General features: G+C 42.0%; 1 protein-coding gene across 4 annotated transcripts in view; it reads right to left on the minus strand.

Moving 5' to 3' along the window:
* FTO (FTO alpha-ketoglutarate dependent dioxygenase) overlaps nucleotides 1-23,987 on the minus strand; it is a 372,655-nt gene that overhangs the window by 148,184 nt on the left and 200,484 nt on the right. For 3 of the 4 annotated variants that reach the window (XM_019932532.3, XM_073795580.1, XM_019932533.3), the window contains exon 8: nucleotides 11,874-11,998. In XM_019932532.3, the coding sequence (XP_019788091.1) occupies nucleotides 11,874-11,998 (125 nt within the window). Of the gene's footprint in view, nucleotides 1-8,994; nucleotides 9,041-11,873; nucleotides 11,999-23,987 lie in introns of all 4 variants that reach the window. The other variant, XM_073795581.1, reaches the window with a different exon arrangement.

The following is a 23,987-nucleotide window of genomic DNA, read 5'->3' on the forward strand; positions in this document are numbered from 1 at the left end:
CTGACAGTAGCAGCTGCAGCTCCTAAGCGAGATGGATGGAATTTTCATAACTGGTTCCCCAAGTTACATTTTACCTTCAAGATAATTTATGAGCTGCTCCGGAGCCTTGAAAAGACAATATGCTTGCCATAAAATTAACTGTAACAGTCTTGTAGGTTATAATTAACACTGGGAGGGTAGCACCAACTGGATGAAACACATGGCATAATTGATGGTGAAACTGGAAAGGGGGCAAGCTAACAGTATCATCACGGCACACGCCGCCTTAGCAAAACCGATACTTTCCAGGGGTTAATTACAATCGCCTTCCAGGTCTCCTGTTCTGGGAGGGAAGAGGCCAGAGCTGGCCAGGGAGGGGGGGAGATTTTGCTGGCAAGGCCACGGGGCACCTGGACACGGATGCAGAGACTGTCGGCAGGCTGGAAAGAGAGGCAGGCCGAACCCAGAGCGGGCCGAGAATCTGGGAAGGTGCTTCCCAGAGTTCAGACCAGGCCCTCCACAAGCCTGCCTCGTAGACATGACTTCATTTTCTCAGTAAACTGCATCTTTTTCAGTGAAGATAAAGATCTGGATAAAAAGAAGGGAATCAGAACTTCCAAAATGCCCTCCCAAGGCTTACGATATTCGTTCAGAACACAATTGAACTGAAGCATTTCAATTTAACGTGGGCATATCTTTGTAAAAACTCGAGATGGTCCACTAAACCTCAAGTTTATTAAACTACAAAGTAGCACCCTGTCCAGAGAAGAGGATGGACACAAAGCTAGCAAGAAAAGGCGTGTCAATCACTCCCCTCTCGGAAAGAAACACTAAACTATCCCTTTCCTGAATGGACACGAAGCAGCCTGAGCTATACCACCAAAACACTTAATATTCTAATCACACCAGAATCACTCAAGTAATTTCAAGAAGCAATGTTAAGGTGACTGATCTATTTTTGTTGTTTGATTTGTCTGTTTTGTTTTGTTTTGTCCTGGGACAAGATGGTGAAAATCATTCTGATAAATGATGCAACAGTGTCCCCTACAGGCCGACAGAGCTATTCCTCACCCCCTCCGCGCCCCACCCTGCCCTCACTTCCTCAACTGGAAGCCAGAGTTAAGCTTTTATCTAGAACCCGGAATATACCTGACAGAGGAAAGTTGTAAAATACACTGGGGACACCCCTGAGATAAAATAAAATTACTGCTCTTCATGTGCGGTAAATTGTTCCCCAGGTATAAACATACTGTACAGCGGTGATTAACCCATTATGGAGAAGATAAATCCTACCTGTCCAGCCTAAGGGAATCTACTCCAATCAGCCTTGACTATAACCCGGCTCCGAAATTCCTCCACTTAGAGGATTTATAGATTCTTGTAGGCTAAACTTTGATGTTCTCATCTGGGCCCCTACACTCTTCCACCTCCTGAAAGATTATAACCAGTATACAAGAGACGACGTGGCTACAAAGGTAGTAACTTTCCTTTACAAGATTTCTGGTAGCGAGATTTATAAAGTATGAGCTGGAAACTACTTCCTCAGAGGGAGAGAGAGAGATGCCTCCACGACTAAAAAGTGTGAAATGTGTTTAGGTACCAGAGGAAACAAACATTTACAGACACACGCCTGCCTAGCTCCACGCGGGGAAGGATCCTGGGAGGTTTCTAACCCTTACACTGTGAGACCCAGGTCAAGCACTACGAGAACACGTGAGTGGCTGACAGAGAGGAAAGCCTTGCTACTGCTCCGGCGGTGGCCACACAGCAGAGGTCTGAGCTGGTCTGTTTTGGCTTCAATTCCATCTCCACTACCTACTAGCTGTGCTGCCTTGGGCAATGACTCTGCATCTCTCTGCCTCCCTTTTCTCACCTCTTCGAGCATTTACGACTCTGTCCGGCACTTGGTGAGTTCTCACTAAATGTTAGCTGCTAGTATTGCTAAAATTAGGACAACTGCAGATTTCAAGGACGGTGGAGGTAGAAAGGTAAAGCCAGCAGGAGTGACACTTACCCCACCTTTAGTGACTCCCTGGGATCTAACTTAGAGGGTCACACCTTGTCAGAGCTGGAAGACGTCTTCGAGGTCACCTGGATCAAGCCACTTCTTGTGTAGATGAAGCTGCTGACATCCAGGGTCTGTGATGTGCCCAGAGGCTACAGCCAGCTGGAGATGGGATTCAAACTGGTATTCAGACCTCTGTCAATTCAATGTGACAGTCCTTACTTAGGACAGGGCCTGACACAGGATGAGCTCTGTCTAATGCTCCTTCCTTCGCCAGCTCAGCAATATCAAGCCCATACCATGAGGCTTGGGTTTTACATGGGGGCACTCTCTCAAAGGAGAGGCCAATTTGGGTGAGTCTGGCTCGGACTGTTAGTCACTTGTTTGCTGTGATCTGAAGAAGAGGGGTAATTTTTATTGAGCACCTAGTATGTGACAGGTACTTGCTCTAGGTGTTTTCCATGGAATCCCTTAATCGGCCCTATGGAATAGGTTCTATTATTATCCCCTCAGGCAAGTTACAAATGAGAAAAATTGAGGTTCAGAGGGGTTAAGTAACTTGTCAAGTTCACTGTAACTTTCCTGGGGTCACAGAAGTGGATCCAAGATTCAAACCCAAGCCATCTGACTCAGCATCTATGCTCCCAACCTCTATACCATATTCATAAAATTTACTCTGAAAGAAATCATTTTTTCCCCCCATTTAACATGGAGAACCCTCTGGAGAGAAGATAGCCCAGAATTTATCCTATGACCCATAATCACATATAGATTTCTCCCTTATTTCTCACTCACACTTGGAGACGGGCAGCTCTTGCCATCACAGTCTCACAATGGAGCAGGGCTCCTCACAAAGGTCAGGCATGTGATGAGTCGCACAAGAACACTTCTGGAGAACTGGCCACTTTCATCCCTGGGACAAGGGTTTCCCCCAAATCCTGACTTAATCTCTTGCATTGCATTATTAGACTATGCTGTTTTCTCGCCTAGTGAAGTGTTACTCAGCTCTATAACCTCAGGGCCTACAATAGTGCCTGGTACCAGGTAGGCACGCGACAAATATTTGTGGAATCAGTGCATGACTGACAGCACACTCACAGTAACCATGACCACCATCTATCAAGGCTTCCTTAAAGTGAAGACATTTAAGGTGACACATCTTTTGTTTTAAAGTCACTGGGAACACAGGTGTGGACTATCTAAGGAGAAATTAATGCTGTGGACTCCCAAGGACGGCGAGCCTCAGAACCCTGGTATTCCCTTAATATCTCACAAAGCTGACCCACTAGAACTAAAGCTGCAAGTTTCATAACAAGTGATCACCTTAGGAGGAGGATCGGGAGAGAAAATGTTATCTCTATCTCAACTGAATAACTACATTTTGGTTCTTCCGAGGGTTTGAATGGGCAGGACATGGCAACTACACGCATTTTTTTTTAAAGAAACGTTCAGAGTTCCACTTAGGAAAACACTTTTTGTCATTCCACTAGAACAGAAGCTCCATGAGAGAAGAATTCTCATCAGTTTTGCTCATTGCTGTGTTTCTAACTGCCCGAACAGTGCTTGGCAAATAGCTGACACTTAATAGGTATTTGTTGAATAAATAAATGAATGAATCCATGTTTTCTCAAAAAGTTGAAGAAGCACTCCCTCTAAGAAACAGCCAGCAGCCACTCATAGTCAGAAAGCTGCCAGGAGCGGGGCTCATACCGAAGCCTGTGTGTTGATTTTATAAATGAGATGCGCAGAAGTCAATTGGCTTTTGTCCCCCGTAAAACTGTTCAAATAATGACAGTAACAATGGTAATAACATTAACAACACTTGCCTCCTTAAGATAAGTTGCTGTATCTTGGAAAAAAGGTAACCCTATCTCTAGACTCATTTAATCCTGGCTCTAAATTTATACAATGTTTCAATTCCTACACATTTATGAGGAGGTTTTATGGAGTTATCGGATTTTATGGAGTCATCTGGTTCAGAGACACAAAGGACATTCCTCTGCTAAAGGCAGCAGAAAGCAGAAACTGCAATTATTACAGGAGATGGGGCAGATGCATTAAAAAAGAAAGACATGGATGGCAACTAGCCGGCCAGAGCCTCCCTGCTGCTCCCTGGAACCTTCTTCGTTTACCCCTCACTCCCACCCACAATGCTGCACACAAATTTAGCTCATTGCAGGAGACAGCTACTGAACTGGAAATGCCACAGCTTTTGGTCCCCAAATAAGCTGGCCTGAAGCAGCAGCCACTCTCTGTGGCATGAATGACAGCAGTTGACATGGTCAGATGACTCACCACGTGCTGTCTCAGAACATAATTACATCAGTCTCATCATCCCATAGCCCATCCTCAAGGCTGGTGGTTCCACTTTTTGTGACCACAACTTCTAGGATGGAAAACAAATTCTGGCCCCAATGCCTAGCCGCCAAGACTGAGCTCATCACTGTACTGATACCATCAGAGCCATATCAGGATGTCAGCAGATAATCAGCAGGGAGCAGCTGTCCTTTGAGATATGGACTCGAAGCCATATTTAGCCTCAGCTTTGTCCCTCCTGGTCTGAAACCTATTCCTTTATTCAGAGAAATGCCCCTAGGGAGGCCTTTCCCCCTCCCCCTGTTCTTCCTTTCTTCATTCATTCTATTTCACTTCCAGGAAGGGCAGGGACTCAGGAATGGCTGGCTCAGGGAGGAAACCATGTCTTTTTGTCCCGGACCCAGCTCAGTTCCATGCTGTTCACTCCTGGGCTCTTCCTCAAGTACCCAAGTCAGCCTGTGCCCATGGCACCCTTCCTCCCTCATGCTGGAAGGGTCAGAGGTGCTGTGTTGGGAGTTAAATACCAGAGAAGTGCCTATCAGAGAGCTCTCCTTACATCCAGTTTCAAGTTTTCCACCGCTGGCAGTGTCTCAAACGTTCATTCCTCTTCAAATTAAGAAGAAACACATATATACTTATAAATACAGGAGTGGGTTGAGGAGAAAGCTGCTTTTATTCAGTCAGCCACTGAATCAATCTGAGTGCCAGGCACTGTTCTAGACATAGGGGATGTGAGATGCGCAGGCAGCAAGGATGTGGCTCACACAGGGCACCGTTCTAACGGAGGAGACAGCTTAAAGTTATGCTGTGCACAGCCAAATACCCAATCTCAAGGAACTTACATTCTGGTAGGAGAGACAAAAATGCAAACACAGAATCAAGTACATATATAATACATGTTGGGTTACTCCTCCTCATAAGCTTCTATCAAACTGTAAGTTCCTGGGACGAGACTCCATTGCTAAATCATTCTTCCGTTTCCCACAGTGCCACACACAAAAAAGAATGGACATCTGCATGCTAGCCATTGTGTTCTTATTATTCTCCCCTCGCCCTCCCCTACATTAAACTATAAATTATTTCAGAGTTGAGACTGTTTCACACTCATCTTGCCACTTCGCACAGCATTGAACACAGTTAACTTGTACATAACAAGCGCTCAGTAAATAATCGTTTATAATTGTGAAACTGGACTGGGCCAACCTGTCAGTTTTGAATAGAACTCAATCCTGCCAGGAGACAAGAGGAGAGACCAGATAACCATGGAGAAAACAGTAGTGTGCTGGCCTGAGAACCAGAGTCGACCCACAGAGTCATTTACACAAACCGTTAGACTTGTTGCACCCAGATCAGGGTTCTGAAGCTGATTCGCTTAGAAAAGTAAATCCTATTCATTACCATGTCAGGGTTATGACAACTAGATTTTGGAGCCCTAACAAAGGTGTCTAAAGTGGATCCATCCTGGAGGTAAGGGGTGATGGCTGGGGCTGTGGAGGAGAGCAAGATGGTCAATAGGAAGATGTTTGGTTGTTTTACTGGTCTAGAAAAGTTGCTAACTTGGCAGTTTTTTTGAGAAGCCAAAGCCCAATATGGGGAAGACATGTCTTATAAAGACGTCTAGGTCTAGAGAATTACTTTTAACTCTTAGAAGGAAGTAGGTCTAAAAGCTTTGCTAAGAAACCGCCATAAACATGTTTAAAAAACTTTTCTCAGCACCATTCTAAGCTCCTTGGACCCAAATGAAGTTGTCTACTACGGGAATACAGTAAGCCCTGTTTGAGCCTAGAAGTTAGGAACTTAGGTGGAGAGTTTCCACTTAATTAGGCTACATTCCTATCCAGTGTGCAATGCTCAGAGATTCTACAATGAAAGAAATGAAAGACAATGGTAGAAGGGAGAAGTAGGGGGTCTACAGAAACAAACAAAATATGCACGTGGGCCACCTGCAAATAAATCAAGGGCCAGGCCTAGCCCTGGAAATGGAGAGATGGGCACAGCTGCACACTCATGCCAGCTTCGTCTGGAACTCCATCCATCTTATTAGCCAGATACCCCTAATAGGCTCGTGACTTCCTTACCACTTAAGGGATAAGTCCTTAAGTCTGTCATGTTTTAAAATCTCCTAATAAAAAACTAATGGTGTTAAACAAGCACATGAAAAGACACTCAACATCATTAGTCATCAGGGAAATGCAAATCAAAACCACAATGAGATAACATTAGGATGTCTGTAATCTAAAAAAGGTAAAAGGACAGGTGTTGGCAAGATCGTGGAAAAATCAAAACCTTTGTGTACTACTGGTGGGAATGTCAAATGGTGCAGCAGTTGGGGATAAGAGTCTGGCAGTTCCTCAAAAAGTTAAACATAGAGTTGTTATGTGACCCAACCGTTCCAGGCCTAGGTTTATACTCAAAGGAAGTGAAAACATGCCACTCAAAAACTTGTACATGAATGTACACAGCAGCATTATTCATAAGTGCCAAAAAGTGGAAACGACCCAAATGTCCATCAACTGACAAATGGATCAACGAAACGTGTTCTATCCATACGATGGAATATTTTTTTGGCAATACAAAGGAATGAAGAACTGATACATGCTACCATGTGGATGAACCTTGAAATCATTACGCTAAATAAAAAAGCCAGATACAAAAGGTCACAAATTATATGATTCCATTTATAGAAAATGTTCAGAACAGGCAAATCTATAGAGACAGAAAGTACAACAGATTAGACAGAAAGTGGTTGACAGGGAGTGTGGGGAGAAGGGGAACTTGAGAGTGGTTGTTCACAGGTCCAGGGTTTCATTTTGGGGTAATGGAAATGCTCTGAAATTGAATAATGGTGATGGCTGTTCAATCTTGTGAATATACTAAAAAAAAAAAAAAAAACAAAAAAAAACCACTTAACTGTATACTTTCAAATGATAAATTTTATGTTATATGAATTACATCTCAATTTGGCTTCTCAAAAACCCCCGAATGGCCTGGCTTTTGTCTTATTTTTTGTATTTGCACCTTACTGAGCAAAAATTTAAAGGAGAGTGCTTTAAAGGTAAAAGGCACAGTTCGTTCTAGAAGCGTTCCTCAGCTCCCCGAGTTATCCTTCACCCAGCTTTCTGCTCACTGTAAATCCCCATGGACATACACAGTTGAGTCAAAACCTAAGATGAAAAAATGCTCCCTTTGGGTAATGTTTAGAAGGTTTTTATTTCTATTTTAAACACGAGAATTGTCTGGGTGAGGCTTGTATGATATAGACAATAGAGTTCAACATAAGGGATTTTCAACAGTACGGCAATGCTAGACTTCAGAGACATCTACAGTTAAATACTTTCTTGGGAGGGCAAGAGCAACATGCCACTCTGGTGTGGTCACGAGGGCTCCACCACTTTCTTTTCCACTGCTTTTCACAGCTTCTTTCTAGGAACTTGCTAAATTCTCATCCCCAGACAAATTCTTAAATTGGCCGCTGAGCACAGTTTAAGAATTTATCTCATACACAGCACCTCACACGGTATTTTGTATATAGTAGGCATACAAAATATACAAAAATATTCATGGAATAAAATCGTTCTCTTTCAGAAAGTAGAGGCATGGCATGTGCCCCCGAAGAAGAGCACGGAGATTTGTGAATGCCAATGTCACTGGTCAGAAACCAGGACCCTCAATGCCCACAGGAAGCTGGGAGAGAGCTTTAAATAGATTACTCTTATCCATTAACAAGTAAGGGAACATATAGCTTGTGACCGACCCATTGTTGGCACTAATCAGCATCGCAATGATGTTCCTTTGAAAAAGGAATAAAGAAAGGAACAGACTATCTACTCAATTAACATTAGGTGCTTTCTTATTTTTTACAGAAGAACTGCCAAGTGTGGTAGTAAAACAGTGCAAGAGTCACATGTATATTAAGTATCGAAAAAAAAGAAAAAAGAATGTATAATCTTCGGTGGCCAGATGCTGAAACAGATCACAGCTTTTTTGTAAAGCGTTTTTGCCAGTGTTTGACTTAGTTACATTCTCTAGACTATGCACGCAAGCAGGAAAAACATAATTTGCTTCTCATTGTGACCTGTGCAAAATAAACAAAGGCGCTGATTTTTCCTATTTCTTATTTAGAAAAACAACTCAGGCCTGGACATTGAACTGTACCTTTTCTTTAGTGCACTTTTCAAATGATAATTTCTTCCACTGTCACCATTAAATCTTAATCCATTCCACCTCCTTGCATGGGTCACTGAGTCTATATGTACTGCTGTTATTTTAAAATGTTTCCCCTTGGTAGGGAAAGAGGGGGAGAAAAGATGCTGAGGGCCAGATGGGCCTCTTCACAGTTCATTTATCAAACCTAATACATCGGGCTCCACCCTCCTCTCACTCACTACTGCGGTTAAACTTCCATATAATTTGGTAATCATTTTCATTATCAGAGAGTGACCCTAAAGCAGCCTATCCGGAGACACCCAGCCCTTGCAGCTGCTCTTTTTCTGCCTCTTCCTACAGTAGACCCTAAGAACCTCCGAGTTTATTAGCTGCAGGCTGACCTTTGGGCTGCAGAGGTCAAGAAGGGGTCAGATCAGAGGGCTTGCCCAGTTCTTTAAAAGCTATAACAAGCTGTCCATCAGGCAGAGTGGACTGTATAAACAAAGCCAAATCTTCAGAAATTCTGTACCACTTCTGTTAACACTTACCCTGCATTCACACGGCTTCTCCCGAAGTGCTTTGGATCATTCAACTCTGGGGAAGTGAATAGACAGCCCTAATAAGTCTATTTGGAGAGGGTTGTTTATGGGATTACTGGGCTTGGGGAAGGAAACCCACAGCACTCAGATGTGCCTCTAGAATCCCAGGGTTGTGTGACACTGTGACAAACTCAGTTACCCCAAGTCACGCAGAATTGACACTTTCCTCCAAAAGCTAAATTACAGGGAACATATGCTTTCAGTTTAAGAGACTTCAGTGAGTCCCAAACAATGGCTCGGCTCCTGGCCGAGGAGAGAGAGACAAATGTTTTAAAACCAAGTTACAAGTTGCACTTAATATAGTCTCCCTAATATCGTTAACATAAATGAACCTACTGAAGTGGGGGGAACCTTTACTACAACAGACTTATACTAGAGCGACCGCCAGCTGTGGAGTCTCAGGTGACCTAAATTTCTCGAAGTTGTACTCTTCCTAATGCGTTCTCTAACGTGCAATATCAGGTAATTAGAGTCATCTGCATTTAACTTTCAGAGGAAAACATTTCTATTATCTAAATCTGAAGGATCCCCTGATAGCTTTGATGAAAGTAAAATACTGTTAACCCACTGCTTGGCCCTCGGCGAGCGCTAATTATTATCTCTCAAAGCACATTTTTCCTTGTGTAATTCCAAGGTGCACAACAGGCCAACGTCTGAAACACTGGCAGCTCAGTCAGTGCCGCAGTGGGTGTTTTATAACTTTCACCACCACACGCCCGATGGCTACTCGAGGCGATGCCCGATTCCAGACGGCCAGAGGAAGCTTTGATGAGGAAAAGAAAGGTGGATGGTAACTGTCTGTTTATACAGACGATACGGATGAGTCTTTTAGATAGGTCACCGGGATGGGAAACATCAAATGGTGCTGGTGACGGGGCAGGGGGAAGGATTATGGTTATTTAATACTCTGAGGACACTTCCTTCTGAGCTCTCAAGACACCACCCGCTTGAAATCTTCTTTCAGGTGTTTAGTTTTAAGGAGGTCTGCAGAGTGTCAGCTGCTAAGCCCTTTCTTGTCTCCTCCCCTACCACAAAGGACTCGGGAAGTTTTGTTTCAGATGCTAGACTACATCAACTTCAGCTCTGGCACCAGCTCCTGATTAAATTGTTAGCAGTTAAGGGCCAGAAATGCTGAAACCAGACTCCTTTTAAACAGGCCATTTTGGCCACGCTGTCTGATGAGTTGGTGTATAAGGAAATTATTGTTAACAAACCAAACGCACTCAATAGAAGACATCCATTCTCAACATTTCCTCTCGCTGTGCTGTCTTTGGAGGGGTTGGGGGATGGGAGAGAGTTTACAGGGGGCTCTCTCTCTCTTTCTTTCTTCCCTTCCTTCCTTCTCTCTCTCCACCCCCCCCCCCCCCACCTCTTTCTTTATCCCTTTCCTATTTAGTAAGAACACCAGGGAAATTCTCTGGCGGTCCAGCGGTTACAACTCCACATTTTCACTGCCGAGGGCCCGGGTTCACTCCCTAATCAGGGAACTAAGATCCCACAAACCCCACAGCGCAGCCAAAAAAAAAACAAAAACAAAAACAGAAGAAATCACCAGGGGAAAAGATATAAAAGGTCAAAGAGAGAGAGAAGCCTCTTAGATGTCCCCTCATGGATATTCCGCTATTTAATAGAATATCCATACTTGAGTGAATATACATATTTAAACTGTAATACAAAGAAAATGTTAAAATTAATTATTGAAACTTCAATTGAAAGTCATTTCATGACTGTAGTTGAAACTGTCATTTACCCTGACCACACTACAAATAAGGGGGCAAGGGGAGAATGTCACTGGGAATTTTAAAATTATGGTTTCAATGCAAGTCTAAATTCAGAGACAATACACATATGTGAAAAAGCAGCTTTCTGATACCCAATTCGAAGGGACAGTTCATCCTCTTAACTGTCTCCTTCCTTGGAAAATGCTCCTCTTCAGGCTTGTTCAGGCAAATCTATTTTTATGAGAATTGTTACTAGTAAAGCCATCAATGATTGTAATTCTGTGGCATGGACTCATCTGGAGGATATCATGGCTATCAATAAATGTTCTTGACTCCCAGGCACACAGAATTTTTAAGCATCGAATAAGACTCTGACACAAAATCCAGCACCATTTTCCTGATTCCTCTACCTCTTGCTTAGAGACAGACGGTAATTCAACAATACACATTATGCATCTGAAGGATAACTAACATTTGAGGGAACTGGTTCCAGGTTTCTACCAACCAACCAGCCGCTGTGCGAAGAAGAGCAGGGTAACGTGGCATTTAGTATGCAAGCACCAATTCTGTAAAACCTGATGGTCTGCAGAAACTTGCTACCAGTTAACAGCTTTCTAACCACAGCTAAGTCCATGTGCAAAGAAACTGGGCTGAAGCCAAAGTCATTTCTATTTGGTCAGTTCTGAAAATGGGGTTGTTGAATAGACTAAGTTCAAGCGATCTGCCTCCCGAGTGATGTAAGAGTACCGTGTGGATTTCCCAGACATCTGCTCGAACTAAACAGCAATGCTCGTCTTTTAGATGGTTGATTAAAAGGGTTCTCCAACATCAGGTACTTAAATTACCGTACTCTCAAGATGCAAACATTTCTGCTAAATGTTCTACTCGGGGATAAATCATACATGCACACAGATGACATCACGGATCATTACAATTAATGTAGGTACCATGTGTAGGAAAGCTAACTTTGGCTGAAAGCATCTGTAACTTGCTTCTTTTTCGTGGCCCCTCCAATGAGAGGGATGAGACCAGCTGTCAGGAAGGGCTTAGCCAAAGAAAGCTCTTGTTTTCCAGGGACAACAAATCCCATTTCGTAATAAAACAAACCTGGCATGCCATTCCCTCCTCAGGTTCTGGCGAGCGGTGAGTGTGGCAAGGATGGCCGTCAAGATCTCATTCCTTTGTTCTACAGGGGTCCCCTCTCTTCTAACTTCCCGAAGCACAGCATTTGTCTAGAAGAAATGATCCCCCAAAAGAGAAAGAGAAAGTAAAAAAATTAATAATTAAAAAAAAGCCCATAAGCAAATAAGGACAGTAAATCAATGGCTTTTTTATTATAGTTCCCCTGCTAACAAATCAATACAATAAATGATGGTCAAAAATGGCCAGCATATATTTTGTGTTTAATCAATGTACATGGCACACAAGGTAAACTCTAAAGCTCCATTGCCTTAAGTAACACATCAAGATACTGTGCGTTCTCGTTCTCATTTTCTCAGTGCACCAACGACTTTTTTATCCTGGGAACTGCCTACCACGAGCTATTATTAGAAATGATTTTCACGTACAGTTTACCATGAGTTGTTTCTTTGACTTTCCCTCTCTCTCGTTCCTGCCACCCAGCTAAGGCTTACTGCACTCTTTCTTATTTGAATCATTAATTTCTATTTCCATCCATGCCAGGAGTTTTTGTTTTTTGAGGGGGGGTTCACTCATTTTCCGTGCTTGTTGCAAATCAAGAGCTTGCAAAGAAAGAAACACCAAGAGCACAAGAATCAGAGAACAGTGTATCTCCATGAATATCTTTCCAGCTTTGAAAATCCACTACGTATTTCGAATAGTAGGTACAGGGATTCTTATACAGAGTAGACTTGTGATTTGAGGAAGAATCATTTATTCTTTGGTTATTGTTGTGGTCCTTAAAAAAAAATTAGGCTCACGGGTGAGTACAAAAACCACTCAAGCAGTCAAAGCACAAGCATGTGACACCCTGTTTACTCTAACACGTAGCATTACATCAAAACTCAAATTTGAAACTGTCATTTCAACTTTATCTACAGCTCACCTCTGTAGGCTTTTTTTTTTTTTTTTTCCGGAACGCGGGCCTCTCACTGTTGTGGCCTCTCCCGTTGCGGAGCACAGGCTCCGGACGCGCAGGCTCAGCGGCCATGGCCCACGGGCCCAGCCGCTCCGCGGCACGTGGGATCTTCCCGGACCGGGGCACGAACCCGTGTCCCCTGCATTGGCAGGCGGACTCTCAACCACTGCGCCACCAGGGAAGCCCTGTAGGCTCTTTTTATGTGTATTTTAAACATGCAAATGTCTGTGACACTAGGACAACAATTAAGAAAACAATGGAAAGTATTCTACTGGCACTTGAAATTTGAGTGAGCAAATGCCTTTCAAGTTTTAATCACAGAACTTTTCATCACATGTATTTATCTTCACATAACTGGAGTAGAAACCTTTAAGATTTATAAGTGTTGTTTTTCATGTAAAGGTAGCGGGGCTTCTTTGGAGATGTTATAACCAAAGCAGTTGCCAAAAGGAATAAAATTGCCGCTCCCTCTGTTCTAATTACTCAGTGTATTTCTTATTTGACTGATGTCAATACCTTCATTTACTTGAAAAGCGCACTCAAAATTTGATGCTCATGGATCTTGAAATACTACTTATTTAGTCCTCTACCACATTTTACAGTGTATACTTAATATCTTCATGACAACCCTGAGAAGAGGTGTGGTGAACATTTGCTGTTTGGGTTGCCTCCCACCCACACCCAGTCCTCCTTTCCTATAAGAGCACCCAGATCTCCTTGTGGGGAAGTCTTTTATGTAATCTTAGAAGTGACAGTAATCACTGTCAACCAAAGTGTCCTGCTTTCCCCCAACAAGGATGTGGGTCAGGCCAACCTGATTCTCTTTTCCAGGACTTTAGACACTTAAGAATGACAAAGAAAGGGGAAACAAATGTGGAGGCAATTTATCTATTTCCTTAGTTTCTACCACCCATGGTCCTCAAAGTATTCCCGGTTTCCTGAACTTTCTGAGTCCAGATCATTCTTTCTTTTGATACCTTGAGCTATCCAATATCCTTTCAATAAAGTTCCATTTTGTTCAAATTCACCAGAATCTGTTTCTGTTGCTTACAATCAAGCACCCTAACTGATACAAACAGGTAACACTGGAAGTAGTATCTTCACTGTAAAGGAAGGATCCACGATAACCTGACTAGAATTAGCCAGGAAAAAGGACCCTGATCTCTTCCTCCTGGACCCAGAATTACAGCTACTATACCGGCGATATAACCAACTGGATACTCTATGAGCTCCCAGGTCAACATTTTCGGCCCTCCAGCACAGGGAGGAATGCTGCGTTTCTCTAGGCGATTCTATGGCATGAAACCCAGGCTCCCAATATCTAAAGCAGGGTTGCAAATTCAAATAGCCATTAGGGCCAGAAAGGTAACATGAATGAGTGAGGCAAGGTTCCTGAAGAGGGCATATGCTCTATCTAAAAAGACAGCCACTACTCAGTCCCAGACAACTCTGCCATTCAGAAAAGCTGTTTTGTTAGTGCAAGATTCATGAATTTTCAAAATAAACAAGAAACCTGTTTTTTTTTCAAATGTGAAAACTTGTAATTTTAACATGCTGGAAGCTAATTTTTTAAATTTTTAGTTTTTATACAAATTTGGTTTATTTTTAAAATTTTTATTGAAGTATAGTTGATTTACAATGTTGTGTTAGTTTCAGGTATATAGCAAAGTGATTCAGTTATACATATATACATATGCATATATAAATATATATATTCTTTTTTTATATTCTCTTCCATTACAGGTTATTACAAGATATTGAGTATAGTTCCCTGTGCTATACAGTGGGTCCTTGTTGGTTACCTGTTTTATATATAGTAGTACGTACATTTTAATCCCCAACTCCTCATTCATCCCTCCTCACCCCCTTTCCCCTTTGGTAACCATAAGTTTGTTTTCAATGTCTGTGAGTCTATTTCTGTTTTGTAAAAATGTTCATTTGTATCTTTTTTTTTTTTAGATCCCACATATAAGCGATATCGTATGATATCTGTCTTTCTCTGTCTGACTTACTTCACTTAGTATGATAATCTCTAGGTCCATCCATGTTGCTGCAAATGGCATTATTTCATTCTTTGGCTGTATTCCATTGTATATATACACCACATCTTCTTTATCCACTTATCTCTCGATGGACACTTAGGTTGCTTCCATGTCTTGGCTATTGAAAATAGTGCTGTCATGAACAGTGGGGTGCATATGTCTTTTCAAATTATGTTTTTCTCCAGATATATGCACTGGATCATATGGCAGTTCTATTTTTAGTTTTTTAAGGAACCTCCATACTGTTCTCCATAGTGGCTGCACCAATTTACATTCCTACCAACAGCGTAGGAGGATTCTTTTTTCTCCACACCCTCTCCAGCATTTATTATTCGTAGACTTTTTGATACTGACCATTCTGACTGGTATGAGGTGATACCTCATTGTGGTTTTGATTTGCATTTAATACAATTTTTAAAGGTTACTTTCCATTTACATTTATTACAAAATATTGGCTATATTCCCCATGTTCTACACTACATCCTTGAGCCTATCTTGCACCCAGCAGTTTGTACCTCCCGCTCCCCCATCCCTATATTGCCCCTCCCTCCTCCCAAACTTTTTTTAAATACCATGTGGGCCAAACAAGAAACAACAATGGCTAAACAGAACTCAGGCAGCTGCCAATTTGCGACCTCTAACGTAAAAGATGTCTAATTTCGGAGAGGTCCTGGCATCAACGGGTATTCTAACAACAGCATTGCTCCTTGTCTGTGATACCCCACCTCACGTACTTAAAGTTGGAAGGAACCTCAAAAAGTCATGTAGTTTATCACTATGTCTGCAGGTACATATTATTTTACCTAAAAATGCTTCAAACAGAAAACAAAATACACATCTAGATGGCTCCAAAGACATGATGAAAATAAAATTATTTCTCCATTTGACTGTATTAAAATAACTTTCAAAAAAAGTCATTTATCTCTTCTCTGCCTTTCATATAATTTAAATTTTATCCAGAAGCGCTTGTTTTCCAAGGATCCTGAAGAGCCTCTAAGAGGGGAAGGAGGAAGGATTGAAGAAAGTGAATTTGATGAGGGCAGGAGACCGTGTCTGTTTAGTTACCACTGTATCCCCACTGCTCCCCTAATGACTTTTAATAAATATTTGTCAAATCAGTAATAAAAGCAGGAACTTGAAAAACAAGTATCGCAAAACCAAAGAGCAACGGAAGACTGTCTTCTTTTAGGAAATTACTATCATATAGGCTTAAAACTCATAAAATATATAAACTAAGAGACAGTTATGTGCTCTACCAAGGAGCTCTCTTCACTTCACTAAAGGACTCACTTCCTGGTCTATTTAAATAACTAGCTCCCCTAGTGTTGAGTTTCCCAAACTTTAGTCATTCTAGCTCAGTCTCATAATTCTTGCCATATTTGTATATAAAGTATATAATATTTAATATCAAAGTTATATGTTCACTTCATTCTAGATGGATACTGTTGCTTGCTGAAGGCTCTGAGGCTAAAGCCAGCTTCCTCTTTGTGAAAGAAGACATGAACAAGTACAGGAGAATGTTAGAGACATATGAGTCTAAAAGAAGACCTCCTCGCCACAATTACAGGAATTGAAAAGGAGCTGAAAAGGGAATCACCTTCTCCGAGTTGTCCTCACTATGTGCAGAGTCCTGGAGCGCCACCGAGCATCACCCCGGGTAACACCATGGTCCACATCCCACGCTCTGGATGCACTGCCCTACCTCAATGGTTTTCCAGTACTTCACAGGTAAACCTCTTTTCTCCCTAAGTGTATTCTTATATGAAATTCAATATATAAAACAAACTGGAGCAGTTCTCTTTGAAGCTTTGAAGGTATGGAGGACCTGGAGGTTCTCCCTTTGTCGCGGGATATCTCTTCGAAAGCCTTAGGAACTGTGAAACACAATTTGCCAACCTCAAGCCAAGAGTGTTTAAAATAGTATTCAGGTTATTAAAAGTTTATACATTGCTGGTGGGAATGCAAAAGAGTGTCACTCTGGTAAAGAGTTTGGTAGTTTCTTATAAAGTTACACACATACACACACACACACACACACACACTTAATATATCACCAGCAATCCAATTTCTAGGGCTTTACCTAAAGAAATAAAAACTATGTTCACACAGAAACATGCATAAAGATGTTGATAGCAGCTTTATTCGTAATTGCCAGAAACTGGAAATAACCTAAATGTTCTTCCAAGGGTAAATGGAAATTCCATACAATGGAATACTCCTCAGCAAATAAAAGGGACGAGCAATTGATATACGTAACCACTTGGATGAATCTCGAAGTCAGTATGCTGAGTGAAAGAGGCTAGTCTCCAAAGATAAAACACCGCATGCTTCCACTTATTTGACTTTCTGGAAAAGGCAAATTATAGGGACAGAGAGCAAATCAGTGAGGGAGTTTTTGGAATGAGGGAACTAGTCTGTATCCTGATTGTAGTGGTGGTTATAGGAGTTTATACATATGTTAAAACTCATAGAACTCTATATCCAAAAAAGTTGATTTTATTGTACGTAAATTTTATAAACTTTAATTTTTAAAATTCATTCTCATCACATTTTTAGGACAAGAAAGAATGTAGAGAACAAGTTTACATATAAATATGTGTAAAAGATAAGTAGTTAGTAAAAATATAGAAAAACATATCTGGATTACAAAACAAATTCTGTTACAAAAAATTTTTTTTTAGATATTGGAAAAGGATGGGTGAACTTAGATTGAGCATTCAGACCCTAAAATTAAATATTTCATAACATTTAGAGTGAAAAGAAGTCCTTGCACAAAAGGAAATTTCAGAGTGTCAAAGGGCATTCTTTTTATAAAAATTACTAGTGATATTTTTATCCTTATAATAGTGTTGGCTCTGCAAGGGTTGGCTTTTCACAGGAAATGTTAATAGCCCATTTCACCAGCAGTAGAAACACAGAACTGTCTTCAAACAAGCACCAATTTGTAAACCGTATGCTATTACCGAAACACATTCTCCCTTTCCTCCCCCCAAAATATAGGGAAAGTAAACCATACGTTTAGGGATCATGCTCTGGAGGTTAAATTTCCTTTCATTAGTGATTCTGTTTCAACCAAAATCTATGGAAATGCTGGCCTATCAGGAAAAGACTAAGAATATTCTAAAGAGAGCTGGCTGTTCAAATCCCAGCTGCCACTTCCTAGCTGTGGCCTTTCCCACAATTGCAGAATGGAGATGACCACAGAGCCTCCCTACGGGTTCTTGTGAGGACTAGTTGCCCAGTCCTGCGCCACTGTGATTATGATTGTTTAGTTTCATCTTAAACGCACTCATCAACCTTGTGCTAAGCTCTGCTATTTTAGCAAGAGGATTCCTTAAAGTGTCTACGACCTGGAATAAAAAAATTCAAGGAAATCAGGCAACCGCTGAACAGCCACAACCATAAGGAGTCTCTACCAGAAGCCAGAGGCGTATCCTCTTTTGCGTATCCCTAGTGGGAGAAAATCTTGATCCCTGGAGGTTGGGTTTTATTTTTAGAATCAGTCCTGATTTCACTGGACCCCGCTCCATTAGTAGACCTGTCTCTCTCTGAGGCCACTACCCAACACCCGTCCTGTCCTTCTTAGTGTCCTATGGGGGGGTGCCTCGTTCTGAAACCCTCAACTGCAGTCAGTCCAGGGCTCTGCCCTTGGTTCTCCTCTCCTCTCTGCTGCCTGTGCCCTCTGTGGGTGACCTCCCCCTCCAATGGCTTTAGGGGTCCCTGTAGGCCAACGACTTCATGCAGACTTCTACCTAGAAGCAGACCTCTCCGCTGAGTTCCAGCCCCATAGAGCCAACCACCGGCTAGCTCTCCTTCAACATACACCTCAGACATGCCACCTCAACCTCAACTCATCCACATCTGAACTGCAATTTTTGCTCTCCATCAAACTTCTCCTTCTCCCTTTACTTCCCTGGAATGGCGAATGACACCGCTATCAATGCAGTCATCCAAACTAGACATCTAGGAATCACCCCAGTCTCCTCCTCTGCCTTTCTCTGCCCTCCCTATACCTAAACATCAACACCTATTATTCCTGTCTGTTCAATATGACTTAGACTTATTTCTTCCCCACTGCCATAGGCTTAGTCCAGGCCATCTCTCATCTGGACCATGAAATGGCATCCAAACTAGCATCCCTGAGTCAATCTCACCCCTTTCATGAATTTACCTCCTACAAGAGGAGTGTGTCAGCGTCAAAGGAGACAAGGAGCTTCAACCTCCAAAAACCCCACCTAAGCCCGAGCAGCTCTGTTCACGTAGCGTTCAGTTATTGCATCTGAGAGATACAAAAACATACTTTTTTTAAAGCCTAGATTCCTTAATCTGAAAAAAAAACCCAAAAATAAAAATAAAAAAACTCATCTTAATATAGGCCCTGCTTACTTCTCACATCTTAGCTCCTCCTATCTTCTATTCCATATAAAACTAATTGCAGTTCCCTGAAAATACATGACTATTCTAGACTCCATATTTCCTGTACCTGGTTGTATAACTTACCAGTAACTACTAATTCTTCAAGAAACATCTCAAATAACACCTCCTCTGTGAAGTCTTGCAGGAACCACAACCTTCCACCACATTAAGTAGAGTGGGTCACCCCTTCTTATGTGTCACCCCTGAGCATCTCACAAATCACGTCATATTCCATTGCAATTAATTATTCACTAGAGCCTGCCTCCTCCAGAGTGTGAGCTCTATGAGAACAGCTGGGTCTATACCATTTCTTCTTAATATCCTCCAAGGTACCAAGTTTGGTGCCAGGTCATGAAAGTGGACTCCTTATAGATGCTTGTTGAACAAATAAAGCCAAATGACATGTCTGGTGAATAAGATGAACAATCCAGTCACAGAGTACTATTCAAGATTAAAAAAAATATATGTGAAACAAGCTTTGGTTTGATTCAAACTATTCCTGAAGATAAATCTGAGAAAACAGTTACAAAACCTATTTTTAAACAAAAGCATCAAGAAAAATTAAGTATTTGCAATCCCTAGGTGACTACTTAGAACGGCAATATTCATTTGGATGGATGTATCTAGAAATAGATAGTTTTACTATGACGCTACATGCATAGCCTCCTGATAAGCCAAAAGAAGTCTCACTCTGTCCATTTCAGTAGAGAAAACTACTTTGGATTCTGGCAACCCACAGCATTCTCCGGACCTCCAAGAATTCCACAGTGTTTTTAGCTTCTCCTGGCTCAAAACTTAATGCATAAAAGACTAAGTAAAAAATCCAGAACCAGAAAGAGAGAAAGAGAAAGAGAGAGAGAGAGAGAGAGACAGAGACAGAGACAGAGAGAGAGAGAGAGAGACAGAGACAGAGAGAGAGAGAGAGAGAGACTGAACAAGAATGAGAAAAGGAAAGCCAACATAAGGCTCTAAGAAGGCTTAAATTTTAGGTGTAAATTCACATCTTTCTTGGAAAAAGTCCCCCAATTCGGAATTCATTCAGTTAAAACTGAGCAATTCACCTAATTCTTGTTGGCTATATTTTTACGTTCAGTAACTTTCAATATGTCCTAATTGTAGGGTATCATAAGGAAAGCACATATGAACATACATGCGTTATGCAGAATTTGTAGCATATAAGGTTTTCAGACAGGAATCACTCTGAGATTTAAAAGGAGCATTACGGTATTTACTCATTACTATTAATGGTATAGAAGTCTTTAATTTTTTTGATTCCCTTCTGATCTGGAGTAATAGCTTCCGATAGGCCTTCAACTCCAAAACCTAGATTTAACCTTAATCCATCCTTCTTACAAATCAGAAAACTTTGTCCAAGAAAATACATGGAAACAGGAGGCAGTCTACAAATATGGCTGGTGGCTGGTGATCCCTCTGATTAGTTCACTTAAAAAAAAAAATCTGCTGCTGTTATTCCAATTTCAAAAGCCATATAAACACCAGCATGCCAGAAGTGCATACCTTTCCCACCTTCCCAGCATCTCCCTACCCTCACCACCACCAAAAAAAAGTCCTACTGTCATGGTGGGAAAAATGCCGTTCCTTACACTTTTTATATACATAGCTGCCTCATGTTAGGGTTGTATTTCCCCTCTGCACACACAAATTACAAAGATATGCTCTGACTGATAATGAGGGCTAAAGGTTCAACTTGTGAAGAAACTTGCTTTAAGATGTTATCAGCTGGGAAAGCTATTTCCTCACATCAACATTGCCACGGGCTGTCAAAAACCCAACCAGGGCTCGCCTCTTCAAAAGTTCAGGAACACTTTTTTTTTTTCTTCTTCTTTCTTTCTTCCCCCTCCCCCCCTTTTTTTTTAAAAAAAAAAAGAAGAAAGGCACAGAACCCACTGAGATAGCCTTAGTCCCATCAAAGAGAGGTCGATCTCGGGTCTTCCTTCATTTACTGATTGTCAGTTTCAGATGGCTCTTTTGTGAGGCCTCTGCAGCTCAATGCTGAGTGATGCCTTCACATTTTCTAAACTGGACTGGGCACCGCCAAAGATTTCCAGCGCGCTTGGATCCACAGCCCAGCAGAACAAATAAACATTCCTCTCAGCCTTTTTGCCTACTTTATCTCCCTCTCCAGGAGCGAGAGGTTTTGGGGGTGCTAATGTTTACACAATGTTCAAACTTTCTTCCCCCTGTTTCCTGAATTTGAGAAGACACATCCTGGATGACCTCGGCTAAGAGATAACACCAAGTCACCACTGGGTGCCCCGTCTACTGGACTACTTAAGGCTGCCGTCTTCATCCCTCCCCTCCCCCACCCCTCCCAGTCTTACCAAGGAAAGAAGGAGATAAGCTAGGCTGTCTTGAAAGGAAGGCACAAAGGCAGAAGTCTCCAAGAGGCTGCCAACAATGCGGCCTTTTATTCCCACCGAAAGAGACACTTGGTTCAGCTCATCTCAAAGACCCACTTTATGTGCATGAACATCTCAGCAGAGTTTACCAAATGAATCCTCAAAAATGTACCTGGAAGACATATTTTGGCCTTTTCCCATTGTGTACTACTGGGATGTGGGAGCTAGTTGAGAATAATCACGAATGTCTATGGGGAAAGAATTCAGGGAAAACGTTTCTTTGATCAGTTTCCTCATCTGTCAAGGGGTCTGTGTAATAACACCTAGGGCTCTTGTGATGATTACATGAGATCATCCATCGAAAGCACTTTGCCCAATGCTTGGCACATACAAAATGGTCAATAGATATTAGAAATGGCTACAACTGTCATCAGCAGCATTTTGTAGGGGGAAAAACGATCACAGAAGATAATGGATACTGATTTTTTTTAAATCCTAAAATACCACAGCAGGGAATCTGCACAATTACTTAACTTTCCGCCCAAAGCACTTTCATAGTACTTCCCATTTTTCTCCTCCTACAGTATAGAAATCACTACACTTGATGTGTTTCACTAAAAGCTACAGAGCCACAGCAGCCTGTCTGGTACTGCATGAACTCTCAGGACAGCCGTGTGGGTGACCGCTGGGATGGCCAGGCTGCTGGAGAAAAAGACAGCCTGCCCCAGACGCTGAACCTGGGGTGCCGAAGCGGTGAGGAGAAGCTAGACTTCAGAACCAAGCTGGCAACTCTGGGGTTTCAGATAATGGTAAAAAATGATCCAGGTGCTTGTCAAGGAAGGCAAGAAGATAGGAAGGAAGGGAGGAAGGAGGAAAGAGAGAGAGCAGGAAGGAAGGAAAGAAAGCAGGAGGGAAATCAGGAAAGAGAAAGAAGGAAAGAAAGAAGGACAGAAAAGGGGAGAGAAAGGGGAAGAAATAGAGAGAAGAAAAAAGTAAGCAGGAAAAGGAAGAAAGAAAGAAAGAGAGAGAGAGGGAGGGAGGGAGGGGTGGAGGGAGGAAGAAAGGAAGGAAGGAAGGAGAAGAAAGAAAGAAAAAGGAAAAAAAGGTGAAGAGGAAAGGAAGTGTCGCTTCTAGAAGCCAGCAGCCTGGGCCGTGGCACCAGCAGCCCTCATCCTGCTACTTTACGCCTGTAACCCCACTGCCTCCGCGGGCACGGGCACAACTAGATGTTGACTTCAAGACTGCAGAGAGCGCTCGACTGATTTTGTACGTGATTAATTGCCAAAGACATGGCTGGCCATATGGAACAGAGAAAGCATCAAGTCATTCATACTTCTGTATGTGATCGCTTGGCCCCCGTTGTTTTAATGTACAGGAAAGAGCTAGTATAGCACAGCCCTGGTGTCTTGCCCCCGACAGCCCATTAAGAAATCTCAAAGCACCTAGTCGAAGTTACGCTGTTGGCTTTTCAATAGCAGCCTAATAAAACAGAAGCCAAGCTTTCCAACCAGTCTTAAATCTTTCACATACAGTACATTAACTACTGGGGCTAAAACAACGGGCTTCTTATGATAGGAAATGGGATTTGATTTCTAGTCTCTGCATACTTACTGAAAGCCTTTTTTTGGACCTTTATGGAGTTTACAAAATCATTGTTCTTTTTCTCCTGTTTTCCAAGGACCCTAATAGACTTGTTTGTTTCAGTACAGTCCACACTTAGTCACTATTACGTGCAGTCTATATAATAAAGCTGGTTCATAGAGAGGTGAAAGAAACAGCATAATTATTCTTGCCAAGAGAGCCCAGGAATCATTCTAGCTTCTGAAGCATTCACTTTCCTTCAAAACAGGAAGAAAAAAAAACAAAACCTATACACTAGGGGGAAAAGTCTCACACACACACTCTTATTACCCTCACCTCCCTTCCCCATCACTCTGTGAAATGAATCCGTTCAATGTGGGAAAGAAAATCCATTTATTTTCCAGTGGTTCTACTGTTGGCCCCGGGTGACACGCCCCTTCAGGCCACATGGGGAGGTGCCACCTCAGGTACAATTCTATCCCAACTTACAGCCTCTTAGCTTTAGCCATTACTAAAATCTTTGCAGACTGTTCACTTTCTGTCTAAGGGGAATAGATATACATTTCCACAATGTTTTCCTTTCAAGGATTTTCAAATGACAGCACTAAAAATTGTAATACCATCAGTAGTTTCCTTTGTCAGTTCTGACATGTGTTGGCGAGGATGACTTTGTTGGCGCTTTTCATTAGAAAATATTTATATAATGTTTCATGTCTCAGGATTT

Source organism: Tursiops truncatus, chromosome 19 (assembly GCF_011762595.2).
Source record: "Tursiops truncatus isolate mTurTru1 chromosome 19, mTurTru1.mat.Y, whole genome shotgun sequence".
NCBI classification, from domain to species: domain Eukaryota; kingdom Metazoa; phylum Chordata; class Mammalia; order Artiodactyla; family Delphinidae; genus Tursiops; species Tursiops truncatus.